The 23,298-nt window shown below is 33.4% G+C and overlaps 2 protein-coding genes across 4 annotated transcripts; one reads left to right on the top strand and one right to left on the bottom strand.

The window, feature by feature from the left end:
- Positions 1 to 5,715: 5,715 nt before the first annotated feature.
- LOC110660512 (transcription factor MYB1R1) lies at positions 5,716 to 7,865 on the bottom strand. The gene is made up of 3 exons (XM_021818851.2): positions 7,386 to 7,865; positions 6,921 to 7,129; positions 5,716 to 6,391 (listed from the first exon to the last, which is right to left on the bottom strand). The coding sequence occupies exons 1-3, from the start codon at positions 7,675 to 7,677 to the stop codon at positions 5,945 to 5,947; spliced, it is 948 nt and encodes a 315-aa protein (XP_021674543.2). The 5' UTR covers positions 7,678 to 7,865; the 3' UTR covers positions 5,716 to 5,944.
- A 9,841-nt stretch (positions 7,866 to 17,706) lies between these two features.
- On the top strand, positions 17,707 to 22,892 carry LOC110660511 (uncharacterized). Of its 3 annotated transcripts, none has more exons than XM_021818849.2 (4): positions 17,707 to 17,972; positions 18,146 to 18,310; positions 19,446 to 20,912; positions 22,553 to 22,892. In XM_021818849.2, exons 1-4 carry the CDS (start codon positions 17,958 to 17,960, stop codon positions 22,583 to 22,585), a joined length of 1,680 nt encoding a protein of 559 aa, XP_021674541.1. In that variant the 5' UTR covers positions 17,707 to 17,957; the 3' UTR covers positions 22,586 to 22,892. The 3 variants fall into 3 exon arrangements, with proteins under 3 accessions (XP_021674541.1, XP_021674540.1, XP_021674542.1); XM_021818848.2 differs by having other exon boundaries at positions 17,819 to 17,972; positions 18,146 to 18,322; XM_021818850.2 differs by having other exon boundaries at positions 17,867 to 18,015; positions 18,146 to 18,322.
- Positions 22,893 to 23,298: the final 406 nt, after the last annotated feature.

Below are 23,298 nucleotides of genomic sequence, written 5' to 3'. Positions count from 1 at the left end.
TTTATTTTTTGATTTGATTTAATTCATTTATTTTTTAATTTTATTTCAATTTTATTTTAATTTATTATTATTTTTATTTTATTTATTTTTTTTTTTTTTTTTATTTTAATTTTATTTTATTTAATTATTTTTATAATTTTATTTTTTTGATTTTTTTTTTATTTATTTTTTTATTTTTTTTTGATTGATTTTTTCATATTTTTTTAATTTAATTAGTATATTTTTTTATAATATTAAAATAATTTAATATATTCATGAAATATTTATTTATAATTATGAATGATTAATTGAGCCTCTCAATTTTTTTTTTAACTTATAAACTCAATTTATAAATTCAAAAATTGTTATAAATAAACAAATTAAGATATTTTTAAAACTTATAAATTAAGACAAATATCGTCTAAAACTATTTATCTTTATTATAAAAGTAAACCTTACTTACACTTCGGTGTATACACCCAATAATCAATAATTGGGTGCCAAATACACATAAGAAAAAAAAAATTAAATGTACAAATAAAAATACAAAGATGTTCATGCTTTATTAAAAAAAATTAATAAAAATCTTGTATGAGTGCCAATAAAATAATATTTTATTTTTTACCGAGGAAGATAATTTAATTTTATTTATTTTTAAAATATAAAGTATGAAAAGCTTTTGAATTTGAGTTTTTTTATATACGTATTCTAAGATTATTTATCTTCATAGTAAAAAAAAAATTAACTTTTGTTATATAATCAATTATTAACCGATCCATTGTTGAATTATATATATATTCTCTAATGATCGAATGGAAAGCTACCAAGAATAAATAAAAGGAAAATGATTTGATAAAGGCGGTTCTGTCTCGCATTTATATAATAATAATAATAATAATAATAATAATAATAATAATAATAATAGATCCCGTCCATCCATTGCTTAAAAATAAAGAATTATTACCTTATGAGTGGTTGCATCTAAGTTTTAATACGTACTCACATCTAATGTTCAATTAAAGAATCATTTCCTTATGGGCTACGAGTACTTCCACGTTAAAACTGTTTTTTTTTTTTAATATTAATTTAATTAGACATGCGAAGCTCCAGTTAGATAAGTAGAGCACATTAGGTGAGAAGATAGAAAGAAAAAAAGGAGTAAACTTAAATTGACTTTGAGGAGAGTAGTTTAACCCATTTATGAGGATTTAATCCAAAATTATTTAGAGTGAAAAAAGTAAATCCATATAGCCGACCCCAAATTTTTAGGATAAAAATTTAGTTGAGTTGAGTTTTAATATTAATTTAATTTTAAATCATTTTAAATTAAATTAAATAAATCATTTTGGCTCAAATCATATGAGCAATCAGATTGATCTTTAATTAAATTCTTCAAATTATTTTATTTAAATCAAATTAAAATTTATCATCATTACATTTTATGTCTAATACAAATGGTAATAGCAGTAACAAGGAAGCACACTGTTGATATATAAAAAAAATAAAAAAAAGAAACACACCAAGTCCATGGGTTTGGTTTTCATATCTAAAAAGTAATTTTAATTCATATTTTGTATTAAAAATAATTGCTAGTAGAAATAAATTGGATAACAAACCTGAACTCAAATCTATTTAATATAGAAACCTTTTGAATCCAATTAAAATTCATTTTTAACTATCTAAATTCGTATCAAATCTAGTTATTATTTGAATAATATACAAATTTATTTAATTTTATATATTTTAATTTTATGCAAAATCTGAACATGCCATAAGTAGTATGAACCTACCACAGATATTACTTCTTACACTCAAATTTATTTTAAATTTAATTATATATTATTTAAATTCATCTTATTAAAATTTGATCAAGTCAAATGCTCACAAATACCTTATTTATTATCACCCTTAATTACTAATTTGAACTTTGAATTATATTTCACATTTACAATTTATCAAGCATGAATATTATGTGTATAGGAAAAATAAGATCTCCAACTACCATTCTTTATATTTTTTTGGGTATTAGTCTTACCTTTTACTTTATTTAAAGATTCCACAAGAAAACAAATTAGCTTCAGCCTTTTATTTCATGAATATATATAAAATAAGAAAAGTAAATGTACATTTAGAAATTATTTTCTTATTCTTATCCTGTATTATTGCAGCACTTCGTCATCTTTCCCCTTTTTTTTTATGTGGTTGGGAAATTTTCTTTTTTTTTTCTTATATTAGATATGTCACGACCCAACTTATGGGCCGGACCGGTACTAGGACTTGGGCCGGCCTAAAGCCTCCGAGACCCATAGTAAGCCTAACTATTCCTCAATCCAATTTGAGCCCAATTTCAAGAATCCAACCGGACAGAGTCCGACCATAAAATGGATCATTTAACGGGGAGTTTTTGACTCGCCCAACCTGTAAACACAATATATAATAAATTTAGGAGCTCAGCTCACTCTCTATATAATCAAAATGTCATTACTCAAATGGGAGCTCAGCTCCCTCGTCTAATCTCATCATGCATACAGTTAATAATTTTACAGGTCCAACATAACTTTTATAATACAGGCCCAAAATAAAAATAAGTACTTCTAACACATGCGGAGTCTAAATTTTAACTCAATTGTACAAAATGCATTAAATACTATTAATGAACCTACGAAGAAGAAGAGCATGTTAGCCACAACAATAATCATCTTGTAACCTGGAAAAATAGATGAACAAGAGTGAGCGCTCGACTCAGAGAATAAAATATCAATTTTAATCATAATCTCTATAGCTATTTAAAGCTAATGCATTATGTGGAGTGAAATGCAACATCGTCAATATTTTCATATCATAACAGCAAAAAGGCAATTTGGAGCACTCACACACCCAACACTGTCAAACAATACATATATGGGAGCTGATATCTTATATAGTCCTCTTAATCTAACCTCTACCAGCGAGTGTCTCTCAAGCCAGACTTTCCCTTAATAAACCAAATGCGGGGTCCCAGCAAGTGTCTCTCAAGTCGTGTCGACCCCGAAGGACCGAGTCCCAGCAAGTGTCTTTCAAGCTGTGTCTACCCGTCCTGTCCATATCCAATACCATACCACATGCACGCCACGCACACACACTGCTCCAAATTACCACAAATAACATCCATGGCACTTCAACAATTATGAATGCAATATAAAACGTGTCTAGTATTTAACTACATAGATATATATTTATAAGTGATGCATGGGCATGCTTGAACATATAATAATATCGAAATTATAATTAAAATTAATATTTTACTCACAGACTTAACCGAAGTCACTGTGGCGACTGAGCCAAGGAATAAGGCTGTCTCGGCTCACCTGACAATTTTATTACAATTATTTATTATATTTGACTCGATACAAACTAAGAAAAGACCAAAGATGTCCTAAGTCATGCTGAAAATTTGGCTAAGTCTCCCTATACCTAGAACTTACCCAACCTGTAAAAGGGTTTAAAATGCACTTCTATATCCACAAATCACACACCCACAACTCAATCACATCACAAAATCGCTCCTGGGCCCATCCAAATAGTCAACAATCACAATATAAAAATTACAATTTAGTCCTTATAATTATCCCTTTTACAAAAACTACCCAAATAAGCTTTAAAAATTTTAAAACTTTGCCCCGCGGTCCTTAGCATTATTACTAAGCTAATGCAAAAGGAATTATAATTTTCTAAGCTACCACGAATATTTTATGGATTTTTAATCCAATTCAAGCACTAGATAATTAAGAAAAAATAAAGTTCAGGTTTACCTATACCGATTCCGACCTCTGGAATGTGCTCGGGACATCTGAAAATGGTGGGGTAGCAAAAATCTCGACCAAATTTTAAGACTTTTCCAGTAGCCTGTCTGTCTGGCCCGAAATTTACAGATCCGGGCAACCATTGAATTTCCAAAAATTAAGGGTACCTACACGAAGCCCACAATACGGAGATTAGTATATAATTTTTATGGAATTTTCTAAGCTCATTTAGTGCTCGGAAAAACACTACGAAATTTTGCGGGACCCATTGAAAAACGGTGTCAAAAAATTTTGAAATTGGTAATGCCGCGAAACTCTCGACGAGTAGAGCGCTCCTGTATTCTCGGTTTTCTCGTGGGGTTCACGGTTTTTGAGAAATTTAGCCCAAAAGTCGAAATGGGGCTAAAACTTTCCGGACAAAAATTGGTCAAACCGCTTAATGAATTTTGGTGTTATTGGTGTCTATGGAAAGCTCTCGAGATTTAGAAGATGTTTGGCACAAGACCCAGTACGATTGGTGGCCAGATCGGCTGGGGAAGACGAAATGATGAGCTGTGTGTTGGGGCGCCTTCGGGCGCGTTTTCCCAGCGCCTCAGGCGATAGCCGGAGAGGGGGACGAGCTAGGGCGGTGCGCCGATGAGCTAGGGCGGTTGGGGCGGCGAGAGGAGGAGAGAGGAGAGAGAAAACGAGAGAGAGAGAGAGCAAGTATCGGACGCACGCGCGGAAGGAATAAGAAAAAGAAATGGCCGGTCTGATTTAATCGGTCTGACTCGATCCGATCCGATTCGATCAGTTTGATTTGATCCGGTTCGATTCGTTCAGTCCGATTCAGGATATAAAATTTTAAATTTTTACTATGTCTTGGAACCGAAAACGAAGCCCAAAAATTTTGAAAAAATTCTATAAAACTCGAAAAATTCTTAGAGTCTAAATATATTTTTAATTTTACCACATAGTCTTTAAATTAATTTTTAAAAATCATCAAAGTTTTATATTTTCAAAAAATCGAATCCGATTTCTATAATTTAAAAAATTTCAAATAATTTTTTAAAATTTAAATAAAATAAAATAAAATATTAATATTTATCCACAAAATAATAAATTTAAAAATTAAGTATGTTACAAGATATGACAATACGAAAAATAACATTCAATGGCACATGTTAATTAACTGTTTCACATAGCTCTAAACTTTTTTCTCTTAGTAATTTTATTTTGCTTATTTCATCAATTGATATAAAACAAAATGAGAATCAAATAATTTGTTTATATAAAATAATAATCCTTAAGTTTTAGTTCAGATTTTTAAATGCAACAAACGATAACCGTCAGCTCATCGTCATAAGAGTGGAAATTTGGTGTGGCAGTGACTATTTAACTTGTACTGTTTTTCAATCCACTACCAATCAAATCACGTGGGCCACCATTAGTGAATCATTGTTTTTTCTTCGATGATAGAATGAAATCCATAAGCACATGAGAAATTAGATTGCTCATGCATTTGGGAGATTACCAATCGTTTGAAATTTGCTTCTTCCTCTGCGCTGGTGGAGGTAGGAAGACAAAAGGAAGCCTCTCCACAAATGTTTTCCCAACACACGAAACATCATCACAAGTCCCACTTGCAAGGAGCAGACAAAACTCACAAAATTAAGATCCTCTAAAGCAACATAACAGCAACCCTACTTTGACTAATTTAACACCTAATCAAACCTACTAAGATGCTAAAATAACACTCAAATGACTACTCTCTTTAATATAAAATCACCATCATGCGATTAGAGGTCCATAGTACCATAGCCATTAAAAATACCTAAGCAACCACCGCCATCCATAGTCCAATTTATCCCTGTAGATTTTTGTCCATTCACAAGTGAAAGTGCTTCTCTGCTACAAAAACCCAGCTGATATTTTTCTCAGTAAAATAATGAAAAGGAAAAAATTCCAGCAGTCATAAACAGAGTACTTGGACTTATTTTTTTCCAGCCATATCAAATTACAAAGAAAAGAACAAGAACCTAACTTAATAGCATTAACCAACAAGAAATGAGATGGCAATTCCATTTCTGGTCTGTACATGAAAGAAAGGATTAATTTTCCACTCATCTAATTTACTTTTTATCTTCTCTAATTCATACCATCTAACCAATGCACTCGCCTCCACATTTGCAACGTTATTATGCTTAAGCAACACTGATGATGCTATCTCCATTGTTGGAGCTCGGCATCACCTGAAATGCTGAAGGCCTTGGTGATGATTCCCTCTGATCAGAGAGTAAAGACAGCTTGAGTGACAACGGCGGCAGGTCCACGGTTGACTTCAAATTTAAGTTAAAATCAGATATTTCAGAAGTATGAGGGGTTAGGAGGACAGGAATTGGTCGGATGAGATTTGCTGAGGGGTTAGTGGCCGGATTGCCCTGTCCCATTGAAAAGTTTTCCATTGGACTCTCAATTGGGACAGGCAATACAACAGGATTGGTGATCATAGGGAAAGCCGGCATCATATCGAAATTGTTGACATTGCTCATTTCAGGTAGCGGAGGAGGTGGCAATGGATGCAATTGAGGTGGTTTTTTCTTGTTGTCTTGACAATGAGCTTGATCTTCCTCCACTGGAAATGCCGATACCTTAATAGAAGGTCAACGCTAACTGCTTAACAAATTCTGATCAGAGAAATAATGAAAACCCAAGAAAATAATAGATGTTAAATCCAGCACTCAATCGTTTATAATCCTGAAAAGAAGACACTATCATAATATAACTAAAATTGCTACAATTTTTGCACGCCCAAGTAAAAAAATTTCACTTCCAAGAAATCATAACTCGCGTGTGTGATTTTGGCTTTCCTATTTATCTCAACAACCAAGAAAAAGATCCTAAGAAATTAACAATTTTTATAACATAAATGATATTAAAAATCCAAGTTAAAACTTTAAATTTGCAATTGTCTAGAACTGAAGAAAACAAAAACCTCAAATCAGTCGATCCATATTCAACCGTCCACCTCGATTTGACTCAATTTCTCATATTTAAGAAATCAAAACAAAGGCAAATAAAAAGTCTGTCTTTCCATATTTCCTCAAACTTTTCTCGGCAGCAAACAGATATCAGATTTTAAGAAAACATAAAAATATGAGAAGTATAAGAGATGGATACCGCATCAGTGGTGATATCAAAGAGGCTAGATCGGCGTCGGCGGCGATTGAGATTACTTCGGCGAAGAAAATACTTTTGAGCATGGCTTGCGACCTGCGTTGGAGTTCGAGTCTTGACAAAATTGCGAGAAATTCCTCTCCAATCTCCTTTCCCTACTTTCTGCAATCCTAAAAGGAACAGCTTGTGCTCCTCCTCTGTCCATGGAACTCCTGCTCCCCATACATATCATCATTAGCCACAAATAATTTTTTTCATATGCACATCTAATTGAAAAACTTACAGAAAAATTCATAACCAATGAAAAAACAGAGCAATGATTCAGTGCATGGAAATCACCAATTTGTAGATTTGAGAAATCATAAAAACAAAAGAAAAACACATTAAATAAAACCATGAATTCTAGAAAGCAAATCTTTTTTTTTTTTTCTTGATTTTGGAAGGCGTGATTGGAGATCAAAATCGCACCTCGCTTGCGCTCGCCGCGACTACCGGAAGAGTGAGGAGCGGCATCCTCTGCAGATGCGTAACCAGCAGCAGCAGCCACATCCTCCCTGCTGCTGCTGTTATTGTTATTATTAGTGCTTCCATCCTTACTACTGTTAGATTTATTCAACTCTGGAGGCTGCTCGTACTGCGACAAGTTGTTCAAACTGACACTTTTCCTCATAGAATCAACCACCACTCTGACACCAAACAGCATGATCTCACCGGCTCCTCCACCAGCAGCGCCGCCACCGGGGGTGCACGTCCCAGCCATATCTCAACAATTAACGAAGAATCGCTTTTCTTTTGATGGACGGTCGTCGTTTTTTGAGATGGATGGGTGCGGAGGAATATGCGACCCGTGACCGTACAATTGTCAAGAGGGCAGAGGATGAGGAAAAGAAATAATAAAGGAAATACAAATGAAAGGAAATTTTGATAGAGCTGGAAACGGGCAGCGTCCGCGGGAGTAGTATAAATAGGAGAAAAAGAAAAGCTAGGATGCACGATGTGTCTGAAAGCTGTGGTTCTCTGATGATACGTGGCATCCGCCCGTTCGTTTATCTCCTTTTTTATCAAAATCTCTCCCTTTCTCCATATCTTGTTGACTGGCTCAGTTTTGTTCTTCTGCTTCTCACTTATTGCACGGATGATAGTGATGATGATGATGTTGGCCATCCAAATAATGTCTAGAGAATTCCAACTCACGTAAAAATAAATTTATTAATTAATAAAAATTATAATAAATAAATTAAATTTTTATATTTAAATTCATATATTTTATATATTTTTTAATTAATTTTAAATATAATTAAATATAAATATTTAATTTAATTATTATTAACTTTATTTTCAGATAAATTCATACATTTTTATCTAAATTTATTTTGGTGATTATTGGGAATTTTATTATGTTTTCTTTTGCTTGGAGGGCGGGTTATATCTAGGAAACCCTTATAGGCAATGATTACGAATTTGTGAATTTATTATTCAAAAATTTGGTGTAAACATGCAACTTATCTAGTGAAATAAGTTATGATGTAACGTTTTATTTGAAACAAACATTATTCTTAAAATTATTAATTTATTAAAAAAGCAAATTGTTCATATTAAATACGAAAATGGACTATGGTTTAAGGTTAATATAAATATTAATTTAATAATATTAAAACTATTTCTAAAGTTAAAAATTTTGAATCTAAATTGCAATGAAAGTTAAATTTATAAGGAAATAATATAAATTAAACTAAACTCTAAGCAAAACGTGTGTTAACCTTTCTTTGTCAAATTAAGTTGAGCAATAATAAAGAAAAAAAATCACCCCATTTGAATTAAGAAAGCCTAAATCATCAGTAAGTTCACGTGGTAATCACACTAGATAATAATAGAAATAAAAAGATAGTCATTCAAAATACCATATCGATTATGGATAATGTGTATAAATGCTTTATATAAATTAGAATATTTTGATAAAATTGTCATAATTTTTTTAAGAGGTGTATCTTATCACTGAATCACTCGTGTACATATGTTTACCTTTAAATAAAAAAAATCAAAATAATCAAGAAGGTGAGCTAGTGTACGCGTGAACTTAACCGTTCACATATGAGTCGCGTATACGTAATCTACTATGTGAAGGATTGATCCTTCAAAATTTAAAATCAATTATAAATAGTATGTATAAATAATTTATATAAATTAACTATTTCGATAAAATTATCTTAATTTTATAAAAAAGTATATTTTGTCATTCAATCAATTTTATATAACCTTTAAATAAAAATAAAAATAAATAAATAAAAAGAGACAAAGTGCACATGAAGGTGGTGGAGGAATTTCAAGGAAACAATATCTTAGGCAATCCCTTTTAGCTTTGAAGTCAGATGAATCTAGTCAACCCCAAACGCCTATCTTCTTTCTTGTTACCTAAACTTTTACATGCTTCATCCACCCATCTTCGTCCCTCATCATAACAAACCAAGTAATCTTGGCCAGCCTGGCCCATTATTTGATTTCCCTTCCAACCCTACACTTTCATCAACTCTATATTTTTATATTATTAAACTATTAAATTTGAAAATTCATTAATTTTTTATTATCTTAATTTGATTTAATTGTTAAGAAACATTTATTCTTATTATTAATTGCCATCCAAAATTTTTTGTAAGAGAGGGATATGATATGATATGATAGACACTTAGAAAGAAAGAAAGTTAGAAGATATTTTTGTTTACTATTAACAGGTTTTTTTTTTTTTTTATGCACACCTTCCATGGTGGGCTGTGTCTGCAACTGCAACTGCAACTGCAAGGATAAGCAAAGACAAGGTTTTGTGGGGTACCACCGTATGGCATATGCTTCATCACCATCAACTCCATATTTTCATCGCCCTCTTGCTTTTTCTTTTTCTTTTTTTTCTTGCTCTTTTTGACTTCAACCAAAAACGACACGATGACATTAAATAAAATGTCCAAGTGCATTCACATTTCAAGCTTTAACAAATGTACCATTTAATTGAAAATTACATCAATGGTCCATTCAATTTAATTAAATGTTTTCTCTCTAAAAAAAAAAAGAAGTCTTTCTCATTTTTAGAGAGAGAGTCTCCCTTCTTTTGTTTTCTATCTAGGGTTTTTTACTCTTTCTTTGTCGGATTTTGCGGTTTCCTCCGTCCTTCATAAGCATGAGACTCCTCCTTTTACCAAGAAGCGGGTTAGTACCTCCCCACCTCTAGGCAGGATACATATAGTTTTATTTTGTGTAATTTTTTCTTATACAGATTAATGGATAATAGAGTGGGCTAAGGTTTTAGGATCTACTATTTTGGTATCTCTATTTGGTTGGTTGCTCTCTAGTGTTGAGCTACAAACAGGGAGGGCCGTTACCAGTACTAGGGATCAGGTTAGCTTAAACCTGTTGAAACCTATAGTAAGCATAAAACTTATAAAATATACACATATTCTTGTATCTGGCCATATAAGCATGCTCCAAACTATTGCGCTTTAGTCTTTTCATGCATGCTTAGACATTCATAACATAAATTTAGTTTAAAATTTAAACCTTAACATATATAAAACTCTAAAGCATAATGGTTTAGCATGCATATTCTCAAAGGAGTTAACATAAACATAGACATCATTACTCATACTTAAAATGTTATATACTCCAATTCTCTATTATTACCAGCACAATGCTATCCATTTACATATTACATGTCCATCTCCCCTTACATAATACATAAAGAAGAGCACTTAAACTGTCCTTGATGACCTCTCTTCAAAAATCTCTTCTAATCCTATAAATTTACATCTGGAGATTAGGGAAAAGGGGTAAGCTTACACAAGCTCAATGAGTAAACTAATCAATATTAATTATATCATTTATTTCATACATATATAGTGCATCATCCAAATGGGTTTTTACATCATAAACATTTCACGTAGGATGAAATTGTCACTAATAATTCTTCAAATCTAATGTGTCCGGCTTATATAGAGGCTTCTCAGGACTTTCGCTTAAAATATGACATCTATCATACACCCGGCGCAACGTAAAGATCTCTCCTGATGGGGCATCGTAAAGATCTCTCCATGGGATTTATTTATAGATCTATAATATACATAATATAACATAATCATAAATATGGTGGGAGTCAGTGAGTTATCCATCACTAATCAATGCACCAACAATAATTATGTAATTATGCAATATCTTCATATTATAAATATATACATCCTAAATAAATATGACATGATACAAAATGATGATTATAAATTAAATTTAAAAATTTATATTTATTAAGGTTAGAATTACTCACCTCTTGTAGCTTATTAACCAACTAATTCGAATGATAGTTATCATTGGATCATTAACCTACTGAGTCCCTTAAGTCTGATCCTATAAAATTAGACCCTAGAGAGTTATATAAGGTTCTAAAACTCGATATACATATTAAATATTTTATTTTAGGCCCTTAAGAACCATGAAATTGGGTTTTGGAACCTTGAAATTGAAGGAGAAATAAAATAGGCAGAATCAAGTTTAGCTACCAGAGTGTTGAACTTCGGTTGTCGAACCTAGAAAATTCTTAGATTTTTCAAGAAACTGCATACTTTTGACTACAAAACTTGTAGTTTTCGGCAGCTGAACCTGGAAATTTCTAGAATTTTCAAGTTGAAAACTTACAGAATTATTCTCCCATCAACACTCAAACTCACTCCAAAGTTTTAAAACTCAACCCAACTATGTAAACAAGTTCCTAGGGCATAAAATAACTTGAAACGATACTTTATACCCACATACATTAATCAAAAACTTAAATTCTAAGTTTCCTCCAAACCTAACATAACATATTTATGGGTTTCTTCAAATCCATCAAGGGGAACTATCCATTTAAGGCCCGAAATACTTAAACATTACTAAACTAATAATAAAAACATGTAATTCCAACATAAATCATAAAACCCTAACCCTAACATGCATAACTTCCCAAACTCATCTTAAAAATAATTTTACATGAAATTGAAGTTATAGAAACATAATCTTTCATCAACTTTCTTAGATTTACCTATTAGATCAAGAAGAAAACAAAGTTGTCTCTTTTCTTGGAGTTTGAATCTACTCTTTTATACTTCTAAATAGAAGAATTCACTTCAAAATCTTTAAAAATCAAAGGAAATCTCTTCAAAGAGCTCCTTATATGCTTCAGCAGTTGAGAGAGAGAGAAGAAGAGAAAACTCAAGTGTTTTTTCCAGTAAAAATAAGTTTTAGATCATTTTTATACCCTCATTGTCGAGAAACTTTCGGCTATCAAAAGTCTACCAAAAATACTTATTTAAAAATTTTTAGAAAATAAAACATTTAAAATATTTTTATTTTTAAATACATTTTGAACATCTCGAACATACATATACACATACATAAATATATTATCACATCTTACCGCCACTCCCTTGTCAGTGAAGTTTTAATTTTTTTTCATCGAATATTCCGTCAAAGATAAATATTTTGATATCAAAAAATTATGGGTATTACATGGGAGTTACAAGAGAAGAGTGTTATTCTCAGTTTCTTACTACTAATACCCATAGTCTCCTTCTGACTCTAGAGTTCTAACTCTCTTCTCCATTATTAGCACAAAAGGGAGAGCTGCTTTAACATCCGAAGTCTATGCATTTTTGTGATGTGTTGGGGCTTCTCTTTGGGCTCAATCCTTGCTTTGCATGGCTGCCAAAGGAATGTGCCCCTGCTATCTTATTCCAACCAGATGTTTTGCCTCACTTCCATGGTTGATTTCTTGGGTATTTCTGTTATTCCTAACTTCTTTCATTAGTCACCGCAGGTTACAATTTCTAGGGGATTCTCCTTCAACCATTTTAGCCATGGCCCAATCCCAGAGGAGGCGAGCTCCTCTTCGTCTGCGAGGAGTTGTACGCAATGAGTAGGAATGGCAACAAGACGGGTTGAGGGTGGAGATCACTCCTCCCGTCTCTATCCCACAGGAGTTTAGAGTCAAGGCGGGGCATTCCCCATCGGGGTGCAGGGTGGGGCGGGTTTCCCCATGGGAAATTTTTTTCATTCTTTCATTTTAATTTATTGGTATATAATATAAATTTATTTATTAAAAAATAAAATATAATTAGAAATAAAAGTTTTACATATTATTTTAATAATATATTTATATATTTTATTAAAATTATAATATTTAAATATATAAATATATATAAATAAATTATTTTTTAATAAAAAATACTAATATATTATTGTGCGGGGTAGGTATCAGCGTTTTGGGACAAGAAGAGAGTCTTTCCATTTCCACCCTGCACAAATCGAAGTAAGGAAAAATTGATCGGGTTCTAAATGAGACGAGTCAGGTTTGGAAACTTTTGCCATTCCTAGCAATGAGTGTTTCTGTTGGGTTACAACCTGGGTCGGGTCTTTGACCCATTTTATGCTAGGGTTTATTGAATTTTGGGCTTAGCCTCTATTGTCTTAGATCGGGTCTTTTTCAATTTAGGTTTTCTTTATTTTTTACCAAAGAACTATATTTCTATTTATAGACTTGATTAATGAATTTCATCCATTTGATTAATTAAATTAATGAATTAATCAGTTAATTAATGGGTACTATTTTAAGAATCACTTAAATAAATCAATATAAAAAGAGAAATTTCAATTGACATTATTAAATTGAGGCCTAGATGGTGTTTTCAATCTAAGATATGTTGTTAAGTGTTAATTACTATAACTTATTAATTTCCTAATTAAATGCTCAAACAAAATCTGTTCTGGTTTCTAGCGGCCTCTTCCAGCTGATCTTGATGGTGGAGGTGCAGCAAGGATGAAAATCACGGCTTTGGGTCTCCAAGGTTTTCGGGTTAGGGTTGGCTGGAATGTTTCGGGTTAGGGTTGGTTGTTGGGTTCTGAGCTCATAGGATTTGCCTGCATTAGATTGGGTGTAATTTTTTTCAAAGCTTAAGCCTTTCTGATGTATTAGGCTTAAGCTTCTTTAGATGTACTTTACCCTTTGAGCTTTAATGTAACAAAAGAAAAATTTTCAAACAAAATATATTATGGATTTTGACATAATGACAAAACATAAATAAGATAACTAAATCCATTATTCTTATTATCTATTTGTACGATTAGATCGGACCAAATCTCAATTTGTGTTGGAAACATTTTCTTTGTAAATCAAAATAATTGATTATGACTCGAAACTAACCTTAATTGTGACTATGTGCAAGTTTTCAGTTTGAGCATGTGTTATTCATAATTTGCTTCTTTACTTTTCTATGAATCAAAAGCTGAATCTTTATCCCAAAAGGGTTTTCTTAGTGTCAAAGGAAATAAGCCTTAGCTCATCCCGTATGCAAATAACACAAGTTCAGTGCAGAAGCAAGGTTATATATATATATATAAAAGTTGAAACAGCACAAGGATTTTGATTCTCAGACTAAAAAGGCCAATTGGGAGAACAATGATAAAATCAAATTGGATGGAATGTAGAATTATCTTTAAGAAAGGTGGCATAATTATTATAAAAAAGTAAGAACAATATGGTGATGATGGCTTTGACATGAGTGGAAAATATATATATAAATATATAAAGAAATGGTAATGATTCATTTCACCCTGCAAGATTGCAATAAATACCTTTCCTTGCTTTTTTTTTTTTCTTCTTTCTCATCATGTTTGTTAAACAATAAGAATGAAAACTTAAAGGCTGTAAAGTGGGCAAAGCAACGTATGCTTATTATATAATACATAATTTTTCAAAGATTCTTCCGTATTGAACCTTCTTTATTTTTTCATAACAGCCTTTCTATAATTGCATTCCTGTCTTGATTAATGTTAGTGCTCCATGATTATTCTATAGCTTGTATCAATATAGGCATTCACACCTCTTTAACTTTGAAATATTTCTGTTTGAGCATTTTCTTTTTATTTTTCTTGTTGCAGGAATAATGTTCTCCTACTCTTTAGGTTAAACAAGCTCTGGATCATTTGCCAAATGGCTATATCACCAAACTGGACTTAAAAAGTAAAAACTGAAAAGAAACTCCTTTCTTTGGGAATTGAGAATTCTCAGTGTTCATAGACAATAGACAAGTTGTTCTTCTTCCACTTTGGATAGATTAATTCTGTGGGTACCCGTGCCACTCTGCAGCTGTATCTTACCACACAAACAGTCATTTGACAGGATATCAATGTCTTGGAATGTTAAAGCAGCTGCTTGTCAGAAGCTCTGTCATTGTTTCAGGATTAGAATTCTCATGCTGACTACTCTTTACATGGCTTGTTGATGTCCTAGAGAATAGAGGTTTAAAGTATCCAATTGACAAGTATATATCTATTCGATACAAAAAACAGAAAATCAAACCCAAATAATATAACACAACGGTGCTTTCTTCCTATTAACACTCTCTCACCATAGTTATAGTCTGCAATTTGTTACTTACAGAATATCGTCTTCTAACAATACACCACTAATACCTCTGACATGCTTGGCAGTAGTTTGACTAATAGTTCCCCACTTCACATTAGCCATAAACAAATTCACTTGGATTCAATCTCAAATCATTCTCATCTCAACCATTCTTGTACTCAAACAGATGGACTTGGACTGCATATTCCCGTTTGAGGTTTCCTTTATTTATTAAATTTTGCCATGAAAAAAGACTTAGAAACATGCATTCTTAACCAAGTGGCCTAATAATCCAGCAGCCGAACATACTTATCAGGTGCATATGTATATAAATAATTATCAGCCAAACATACTTATCAAGCGTAAATTTTTCTCTTTGGAGCTCCACTGTGAGCATTTTCCTTTAGCAGGATTACTATTCTGATACTGTTCAGGTTACACATGCTTTAGATCATTGCTAAAATGGCCATACCATCAAACTGGAGTTAAAAGTGAAAACTAAAAAAAAAAAGACTCCTTTTTTCTGGAAATTGAGAGTTCTCAATGTCAACAGGCAACAGACAACTTGTTCTTCATCCGCTTTGGAGAGATTCCTTGGGTGCCACTGTGAACCTGTACCTGACCACACAAACAGTCATTGGATAGGACATCAATTTCTTGGAATGTCACATTTGTTGAATCAGAACTAGGTTAACAGTACTTTTCTATTTGATATGAATAGAAAAAATTTCCCATTTATCACAATGATTCATCAAAGAAGATAGCCGTTGGACTTTCTCTCCCTTTTCCACTAGCAACTTCAAGAAAACTTCCTGTTTAGTTAGAATAATCATCCGAATACCATCAATCAGTTTCATATTTTGAGATGGACAGATTTTTAAGTTTTAACAAGACCTACTCTCTTTAACTTCTTCAAAATAAGAGAATAAACAAAATCCATTTGCACATGAAGAATACTAAACTACAGTTAAACTACAATCCTTCTTAGTTTTTATCACCTAAGCTTCTACCACTGCTAAATTAAGACTCGTCAAGTGTCATTGAAATCAAAGTGGTAAGCAACAAAGCCTCTCTTACTAAAATCGTCTCCCTCTGATTCATTCAGCAATTTGGTGAGCTGATATCCAACTCAACCCCGACTTGTTGTGCATCTTCCACCAAATCGAAACATCAGAAGATATAACAGTAGAAGATCAATCAGAGATTGGCTCTGCTGACTGCTCTTGCCACTTTCCAAATCTGCTTGGCCTTTTTCTTTTGAAGTATTTAATGTGGCCGAATACTCAAACGGACAGATGAAAAACAAATTAGTTACATACATGATTTTGTGTGCCAGTGAATGCAATCTCACTTCGCTTGATGGTTTGTCTACGTCTAAACATATATATATTATTTTGCATAAACTCATAATTAAAATATCATGTAATGAGATATCGAATTTGCAATAATAAGATGGAGATTACATCAATCATTAAGTTTTTAAAACCAGTTCAAATGCTAAATCACCCTGCTCGTGAGCAAAGAAAAGATTGCTAACCTATCAGTCAGCAACTCTGACTTGAGTTAAAGATTTTGAGTAAAAGTAGAAAATTGAGTGAGAGAGAGCTTGAATGGTAAATTTAGCACAATAATGTTTGATTCTCGTATTTATAGACTAAAGTCAAAAAAAACTGTGCAGCTATCTGCAATAATTGTGGATACTCAGCTGATCTTCCTAAAATTTCTGCCTACAAATCTGTTGGTATTGGGTGATGCTCGGTGCGGTAGGGTTGATACTTGAACTGTCGTTGGGCGAGCCTCCACGCTTATTTTGATATTTTGTTTGTTCAGCCCCATCAAGCTGAGCATTCTCTTACTCCGACTGAGTTAATAGGTCTAAATAGTCTGAATTTTCTTATCATCATTCTCTTTATTCTGATCTCTAAACTACCATATTAAATACTTCTGAGTGCTGATCACTCGATATGAGTAGCATTATATATATCTTTTTAGTTTTAAAGAAATAACGATTTTTTCATTAAGTAAAATTACCAAAAAAAAAAACAAAAGAATTGCATAATTATTTGTTTATTAGCCAAGCAATATTCTTCATCACAAATGACAGAGACAGAGGAACACTACTTGATTCCATCATGTCGTTTTTACGAAGCTGCAGTGCAAGCAAGAGTAACTCGTTTTCCTTAATAACTGTAACGAAGTTGACAACTCAAGTGCCCAACCACTCTTTATTTACATTCACAAAACACCCCAACCGACTCTTCGTCGTCAAAGAGGCACACTTCCCTGCTCCTCTACTCTCCACCCCATCGTAGACCCGCTATCAATACCGCCAACAACTGTTATGCCCACGCTTCCCAATGCACACTTCCCCATCACCAAACCACGACATGCTCCCAGGCACGTTTTCGTTTTGAAAAACCACGCGTGTGGGGGCAACGTTGAAATTAAATGAAACTCCCGGTGGCAGTCGAGTAATAATATGTTGTAGACACTACAGGTCTTTCGATTCATAACAGACAGCGGCGTGTGAAGGAATTTATAAAAAAAAAAAAAAAAACTAAAACCACCCACCGTTTTTCCCCTCTTAACCGGCAACTAACTAACACTTCTCTTCATTCTCGGACCCGATGACCGACTCCGAGGTACAATTACGTCATTACCCTTCCTATCAATCTCGCCGCCACTGTAACCACCACTTCCACTTCCAACAACCTTTTTTTTTTGGCGTTGGAAAGGAATTTTGATGATTCCATGTTAAATGTCTGTGCCTTTTCTTTGATTTTTTTTTTTGGTATTTTTTTTGGGTTTTGGGCAGGAATTGACTGCGTTGAAGAAGGCCTACGCCGATATAATACTGAATACGGCGAAGGAGGCGGCGGCGAGGATAATGGTCTCGGAGAGGAAAGCGCAACGGTTTCAGCGTGAGCTGTTTGCAGCCAAAGACGAGTCGCTGCGTCTGCTTCTTAGGCTCAAACAGATGGTTAATTCTGAGGTACATTTTTTTTTCCATTTTTCCTTTTTGTTGTTGGTGGTGGTTGTAGTTGGGGCGATTGCTAGTGTTTATGGTCTTGTTGAGTTGCTGTTTGGTGTGTGGATTCGCCCTTCATTGATTTATCCGAGTGGATTGGTTGAGCACCTCTTGTGTGATTGGTATTGATTTCCATAGCATAGAGTGTTTGTTATGTGCCCCTTAACAGTGTTTTTTCTGCATGAGTCAAGATTATTGATCCTGATGTTTATGTCAATTTGTAATTAAAGTTCTTCATTTTCAAAACCAGGTGCCAATGTACAATGCTGAGATATATATATATATATATATATATATATATATATATATATATATATATATATATATATATATATAAAGTCATTGCAAACATTTCTTAATTCTATTTCTGAGATCTTGTCCGCTAATATTGAGATTAGCGTATAGTATAATGTTGTTTCACTAATGAAAGGTGGGTTATCTTTTAACAAATACAAATGCCTTGTGAATTTTATTGTAAGTTGTGTTCTGGTTACACAAGTGCCAAAGGGTTGGCAGGGGTGAGGATTGATATCCTAGTTTCGAAACTCAATATAGAAATTTCATTCATTGTAATTGGATTCTTTATTGTTTTATGAAGAATTTTTATGGAAGTATGGACTTGAGCTCCGCCAACGAAATCTTGTTATGATTTGATAGCTCTGAAAGAAATCATTTCATAGAGAACAAGTAATATATGTAATTAAGGAAATTCACGGGTGTTCAGAAAGCTTTTATTCTTTCAGATAACTTGTAGTCATATTAATTTGTTGGTTCAGCTACAACCAGATGTTGTGTCTTTAGATTTTATATGTTGCTAATTCTCCCAAATATTAGTTACTGGTGAACTTTATTTAACATCGACTTGATGTAGCTGGCACCAAGGATAGGGATTAACTCTAATTGAGTCGATAAGATATAATGAAGTTAGTTAGGTAACTAATGTTAGGAATTCTCTTTGATTCTTTCAACCTGCTATTCTCACTCTACCTTTATATACTTATTCATTTATTTAGTTATTATTTTATTTTTGTTTTTAACACAACCAGTTTAAAAAACTCCTGCATTGACCAATTCTTTATATTTCTAGGTGAGTGAAGCAGAAATGAGATCCTTGAGTCAACAGAGAAGGATTGAAGAGCTAGAAGCCCAACTTGGGGAAGCTGAGGATATAGTAAAAGACCTTAGAGCAGAGTTGAGAGAACTACAGGATGAATTGGAAAAGGTGACAAACAGCCAGATGCAGCCTTTGGGTGAACAAAATTCAGAGGGCGAAAATGCTACTCAGGTAATTGCATTCGAGGATAATAGACCAAGTACTTCTGGGTTAGCTCATTTGGCTCTAACAGCCTTACAGTGTGATCCTGTCACAAGTCTTGAGGCGAAAAATTCAACTTTGAATATGACACGTGATGGCAATAAGTGCTACAGTGAAAATGATTGTGACAGAGACAATTGCTTTGTTTGTAATCCTGATTTTGCCTCTATAGTGATGAGAAGCAAAGAGCCTGAGCTGTATAGAAATGGATGTACACAGAGAATTCGTGCTTTTGAAAGGAACCTTTTAGGCAGAAATCTGCCACTTTCTGGGCAAGCTGATGGTGTAAAGAATCAGATATTTATTGGAGTAGATGAAGAAGATAAGGATATGTGTAAACAACTCACTGCCAAGGTTGACAATATTTGTGATGTAGAAAAAGGTCCAGATATATTCAAGGATATTGAAGCTGCTAACAGGATTAGGAAAAGACAAAGAAAAAGAAATCTATCTCGTTTTGGGCAAGCTGGTGGTGTGAAGAATCAGATATTTATCAGAGAAGAAGATAACTGTATTTGCAAAAACCTCACTGCCATGGTTGATAATGGTTGTGATGTAGAGAAAAGTCCAGATGTAGACAAGGATGATAGAGTTGGTATTCCTAGAAGACCAAGAAGAAAAAGAGCTGCTAGATATAGGAGACATAGAGAATGTAAGAGTTTTCATCATCAGGCTGTAGTAAACAATGTTCAAACCAAGGAAGAATATAGGACAATTGATAATATATCTCAGAAGGATCCTGTGCCCATAACGTCCTCAAAGTCACCTTTAAGTACAAGTGAAATGATCACACAATCAGGATCTGTAGAAGTTGCTGAAAGTGAATTAGAATTTGATAGGACATGTTCATTCCGGAATACAAAAAGCAATAAGTTGTCAATAGATGAACTGGAGTTGACTGTTCAAGATATTGAATATGCAGAGAGTTCAGAGTTTCCAGTTAGCAAAACTGATTTTGGGATTGCCAGTGTATTGCTGTCAAATTCAAATCCAAAAGAGCCTGATGCGACCGACGCTGCTCCTACTCAATCAATGAGTAATAAATTTCTCAAGTACACATTCCAAAGGAAAAGGAAGAGGAAATTGCCAAGCAGCCCAGATGGTGATTCCTCTCTTAACAATGGTATTTTTAAGAGAAAGATGGGGGAGAAACAAAGTAGTTCTATGGAGTCACTTGAGTCGAGCATGATAACTGAATCATCAAGAGACAATCAGAGGATGGCACAGGTTGCTTGTCAGGTTGGTTAATGTTCAGGTTTGCCTGTTTAGTGTACAACTTCTATGGTTGTTCGTCACTGCTTGTTTGTTTGCCTATATGCTTATCTTGTAATTTTGCATGGACATTATCTCTAAAACTGATGAAGTTTTAGATCAAATTCAAATGATATCACTACATGTTCAGGCACAATTGGAACAATAACATGAAGCCCTGTTCTGAACTGGAATAATTATGCTTGTGATCTTGCTCAGGATGAATTGTTATGAAATTGCTTGCTTAGTTTATTAGTAGAGTCATATCTGTGGACAACAGAGAACCTTACTCATGGAAGACTTCTAGATACTCTCCACTTTTATACTTTTCTCATGGTATGCCCCAGCAGAAGCAACCTGGTCACTGAAAGCTTTTGGAGATCTTAGAAGATCTGCAATTTTCTACGGACAGTAGGTTTTCTTGCACTATCAAATATCATGGGATCTCCACAATGTAGATATTCTAATGTGTTTTGTTTAAATTTAGATATGTAAAAACCATCCCACCGGCATCATCATGGGTCCTAGCTTTTCAGAAGAATTTTTACAAATACATTATTAGCAATGACTCAATTAAATTAGAGCAATGCTTTAGCAACATAAGACAGGAATAATTAGTTGCATAATCAACCATAGGAGACATTAGTACAACTATGTAGTTTGAATCTTTCCCATTAAAGATTCATTCATAAACTCTTGTTTGATAACTTTTATTGTGTGCTGCTGATCTGTACTCTATGTTTAATACTCTTGCCGTGCGAAGGTATGTGTGTGTCCAACTGTGCATATATAAACTCATCATCTCCAACAAAATCCATATGAGTTAATTCCCTACACATGATTCCCAGGAAATTGAACATAATACTTGAGTGGTTAATGACACCCATGTGGAAATATTAATCTGTGTTGGAAAAAGGTGAGTAATTCACTGGAATGTTTGATATTTCTGTAACAATGACCAAATTGTAAACAAAATAGAAGTTCCAATTGCAAATCTTAAAATTTTGACTTTTAGTGACCAACTTGAAATTTAGGCCAAATTTTGTTTACTGATGGAACAATTTACACTCATTTTTGTGATCATTCCAATATCTGCTTTTTGTAAAGCTGTTTGTTCTTTTTTTGGTAAATATCCTGTGGGAGCTGTTAATTTAGAGGCAAAGGCAAAAATCTATGTTGTAATTCATGCACCAATGTGACTCAACCTGCCGCAATTTTTGTGCTGTTGATGCAGTGCCAATCCATACCCCACCATGTTTATGATGTTAACTAATTTGACTGCAAAAGTTGTGATGAAACTTGATTGTTCTTTGGGAGTAAGCTTCCTTCATCATAAAAGCAAAAGTTGAAGAGGAGAGGAGAGGAGAGGATAGGGGTTGGCAAAGTAGAGTTTATGATTTTTATTCATTCAGGAACCATGTTATATCCTCACATCAAAGCATGCATGTGAGACTAGGGGAACATGTGTAATGAGATTAAAGCATGTGCTACGCCGATAGCATTGCTGTTGCTGTTAGCAGCTTTATCATTCATTATTGTGTTGTAAGTAGCATCATAGTTGGTATATGGTGTTTGCAGTCTCATGCCATTGTATAGATAGCCGACTTCTTTTAAATTCTCTTATGCAGCTTATATCCTTGTCTGAAAAGAAGTGGCAGTAGAGTTTCATTGAAGTCATGTGGATTCTGAATTTGGACAATGAAACCAAACCTTATGATCTGCAATGTAGTTTCAAAGATGGCGTATCATGAAGGAAGTCCGATGAAAATGGCAGCTAAATTTTCAAGAAAGAGCAATGGATTCTTTAGCTTATTTAATATTTGGGCATTGTTATATCCATCTAATTTTCTGCATTATAGTATTTCTTTGATCTCTATAGAGTATTGAAGTTGTCAAGATTTTGAACTATTTGGTTAAAACAATTGAAATTTTTACCGATTATGCAATGATATGATACCATTTGTATTACGCCTTTCTTTGGTAGGTGGTCATGAATAGGCGTCAAGCTTCAAGCATGTTTATTGTAGACGGGTTTTAGTTGGTTTGGGCTTGGTAGACAATATCTAATAGGTAAAACGTTTTAGTTATATAGGTCGATCTTAGTGGGCAGTAATTTGAACTATTCACGTTAGATGCATTGATTCCTTGGAGTAAAGATGGTGTAAAAGGAAAAAAAAAAAAAAACCACAATAGCTAAAGGATAGGGCTGAGCTTTCCTTTGTTTGGGGTTAAAGCTTCCCTGGTGATGGCCCTTTTATGTTATTGGCTGTGGCGCGGTTGCCTCCTTACTGCAGAAGTCCCCTACTCTTGGCAGATCTCCTATCCTAGTTGGGGGTTTATTTTCTATGGACTTAGATATATTGTGGGTTGGGAG

The sequence above is a fragment of the Hevea brasiliensis genome, chromosome 17, assembly GCF_030052815.1.
Source record: "Hevea brasiliensis isolate MT/VB/25A 57/8 chromosome 17, ASM3005281v1, whole genome shotgun sequence".
Taxonomy (NCBI): Eukaryota; Viridiplantae; Streptophyta; class Magnoliopsida; order Malpighiales; family Euphorbiaceae; genus Hevea; species Hevea brasiliensis.
Note: the sequence above shows the minus strand (reverse complement) of the source record. Positions and strands in the feature narration are given on the sequence as shown.

Bases quoted from the DNA above. Each gene is read 5' to 3' on its own strand.
- LOC110660512 (XM_021818851.2), bottom strand. From the start codon at position 7,677: ATGGCTGGGACGTGCACCCCCGGTGGCGGCGCTGCTGGTGGAGGAGCC. The intron at 7,130-7,385 runs GTGCGATTTTGA...TATGGGGAGCAG, and splicing joins TCGCGGCGAGCGCAAGCGAG to GAGTTCCATGGACAGAGGAG. The intron at 6,392-6,920 runs GTATCCATCTCT...CCTTCTATTAAG, and splicing joins TTGATATCACCACTGATGCG to GTATCGGCATTTCCAGTGGA.
- LOC110660511 (XM_021818848.2), top strand. The intron at 18,323-19,445 runs GTACATTTTTTT...TTATATTTCTAG, and splicing joins AACAGATGGTTAATTCTGAG to GTGAGTGAAGCAGAAATGAG. The intron at 20,913-22,552 runs GTTGGTTAATGT...TCTCTTATGCAG, and splicing joins TGGCACAGGTTGCTTGTCAG to CTTATATCCTTGTCTGAAAA.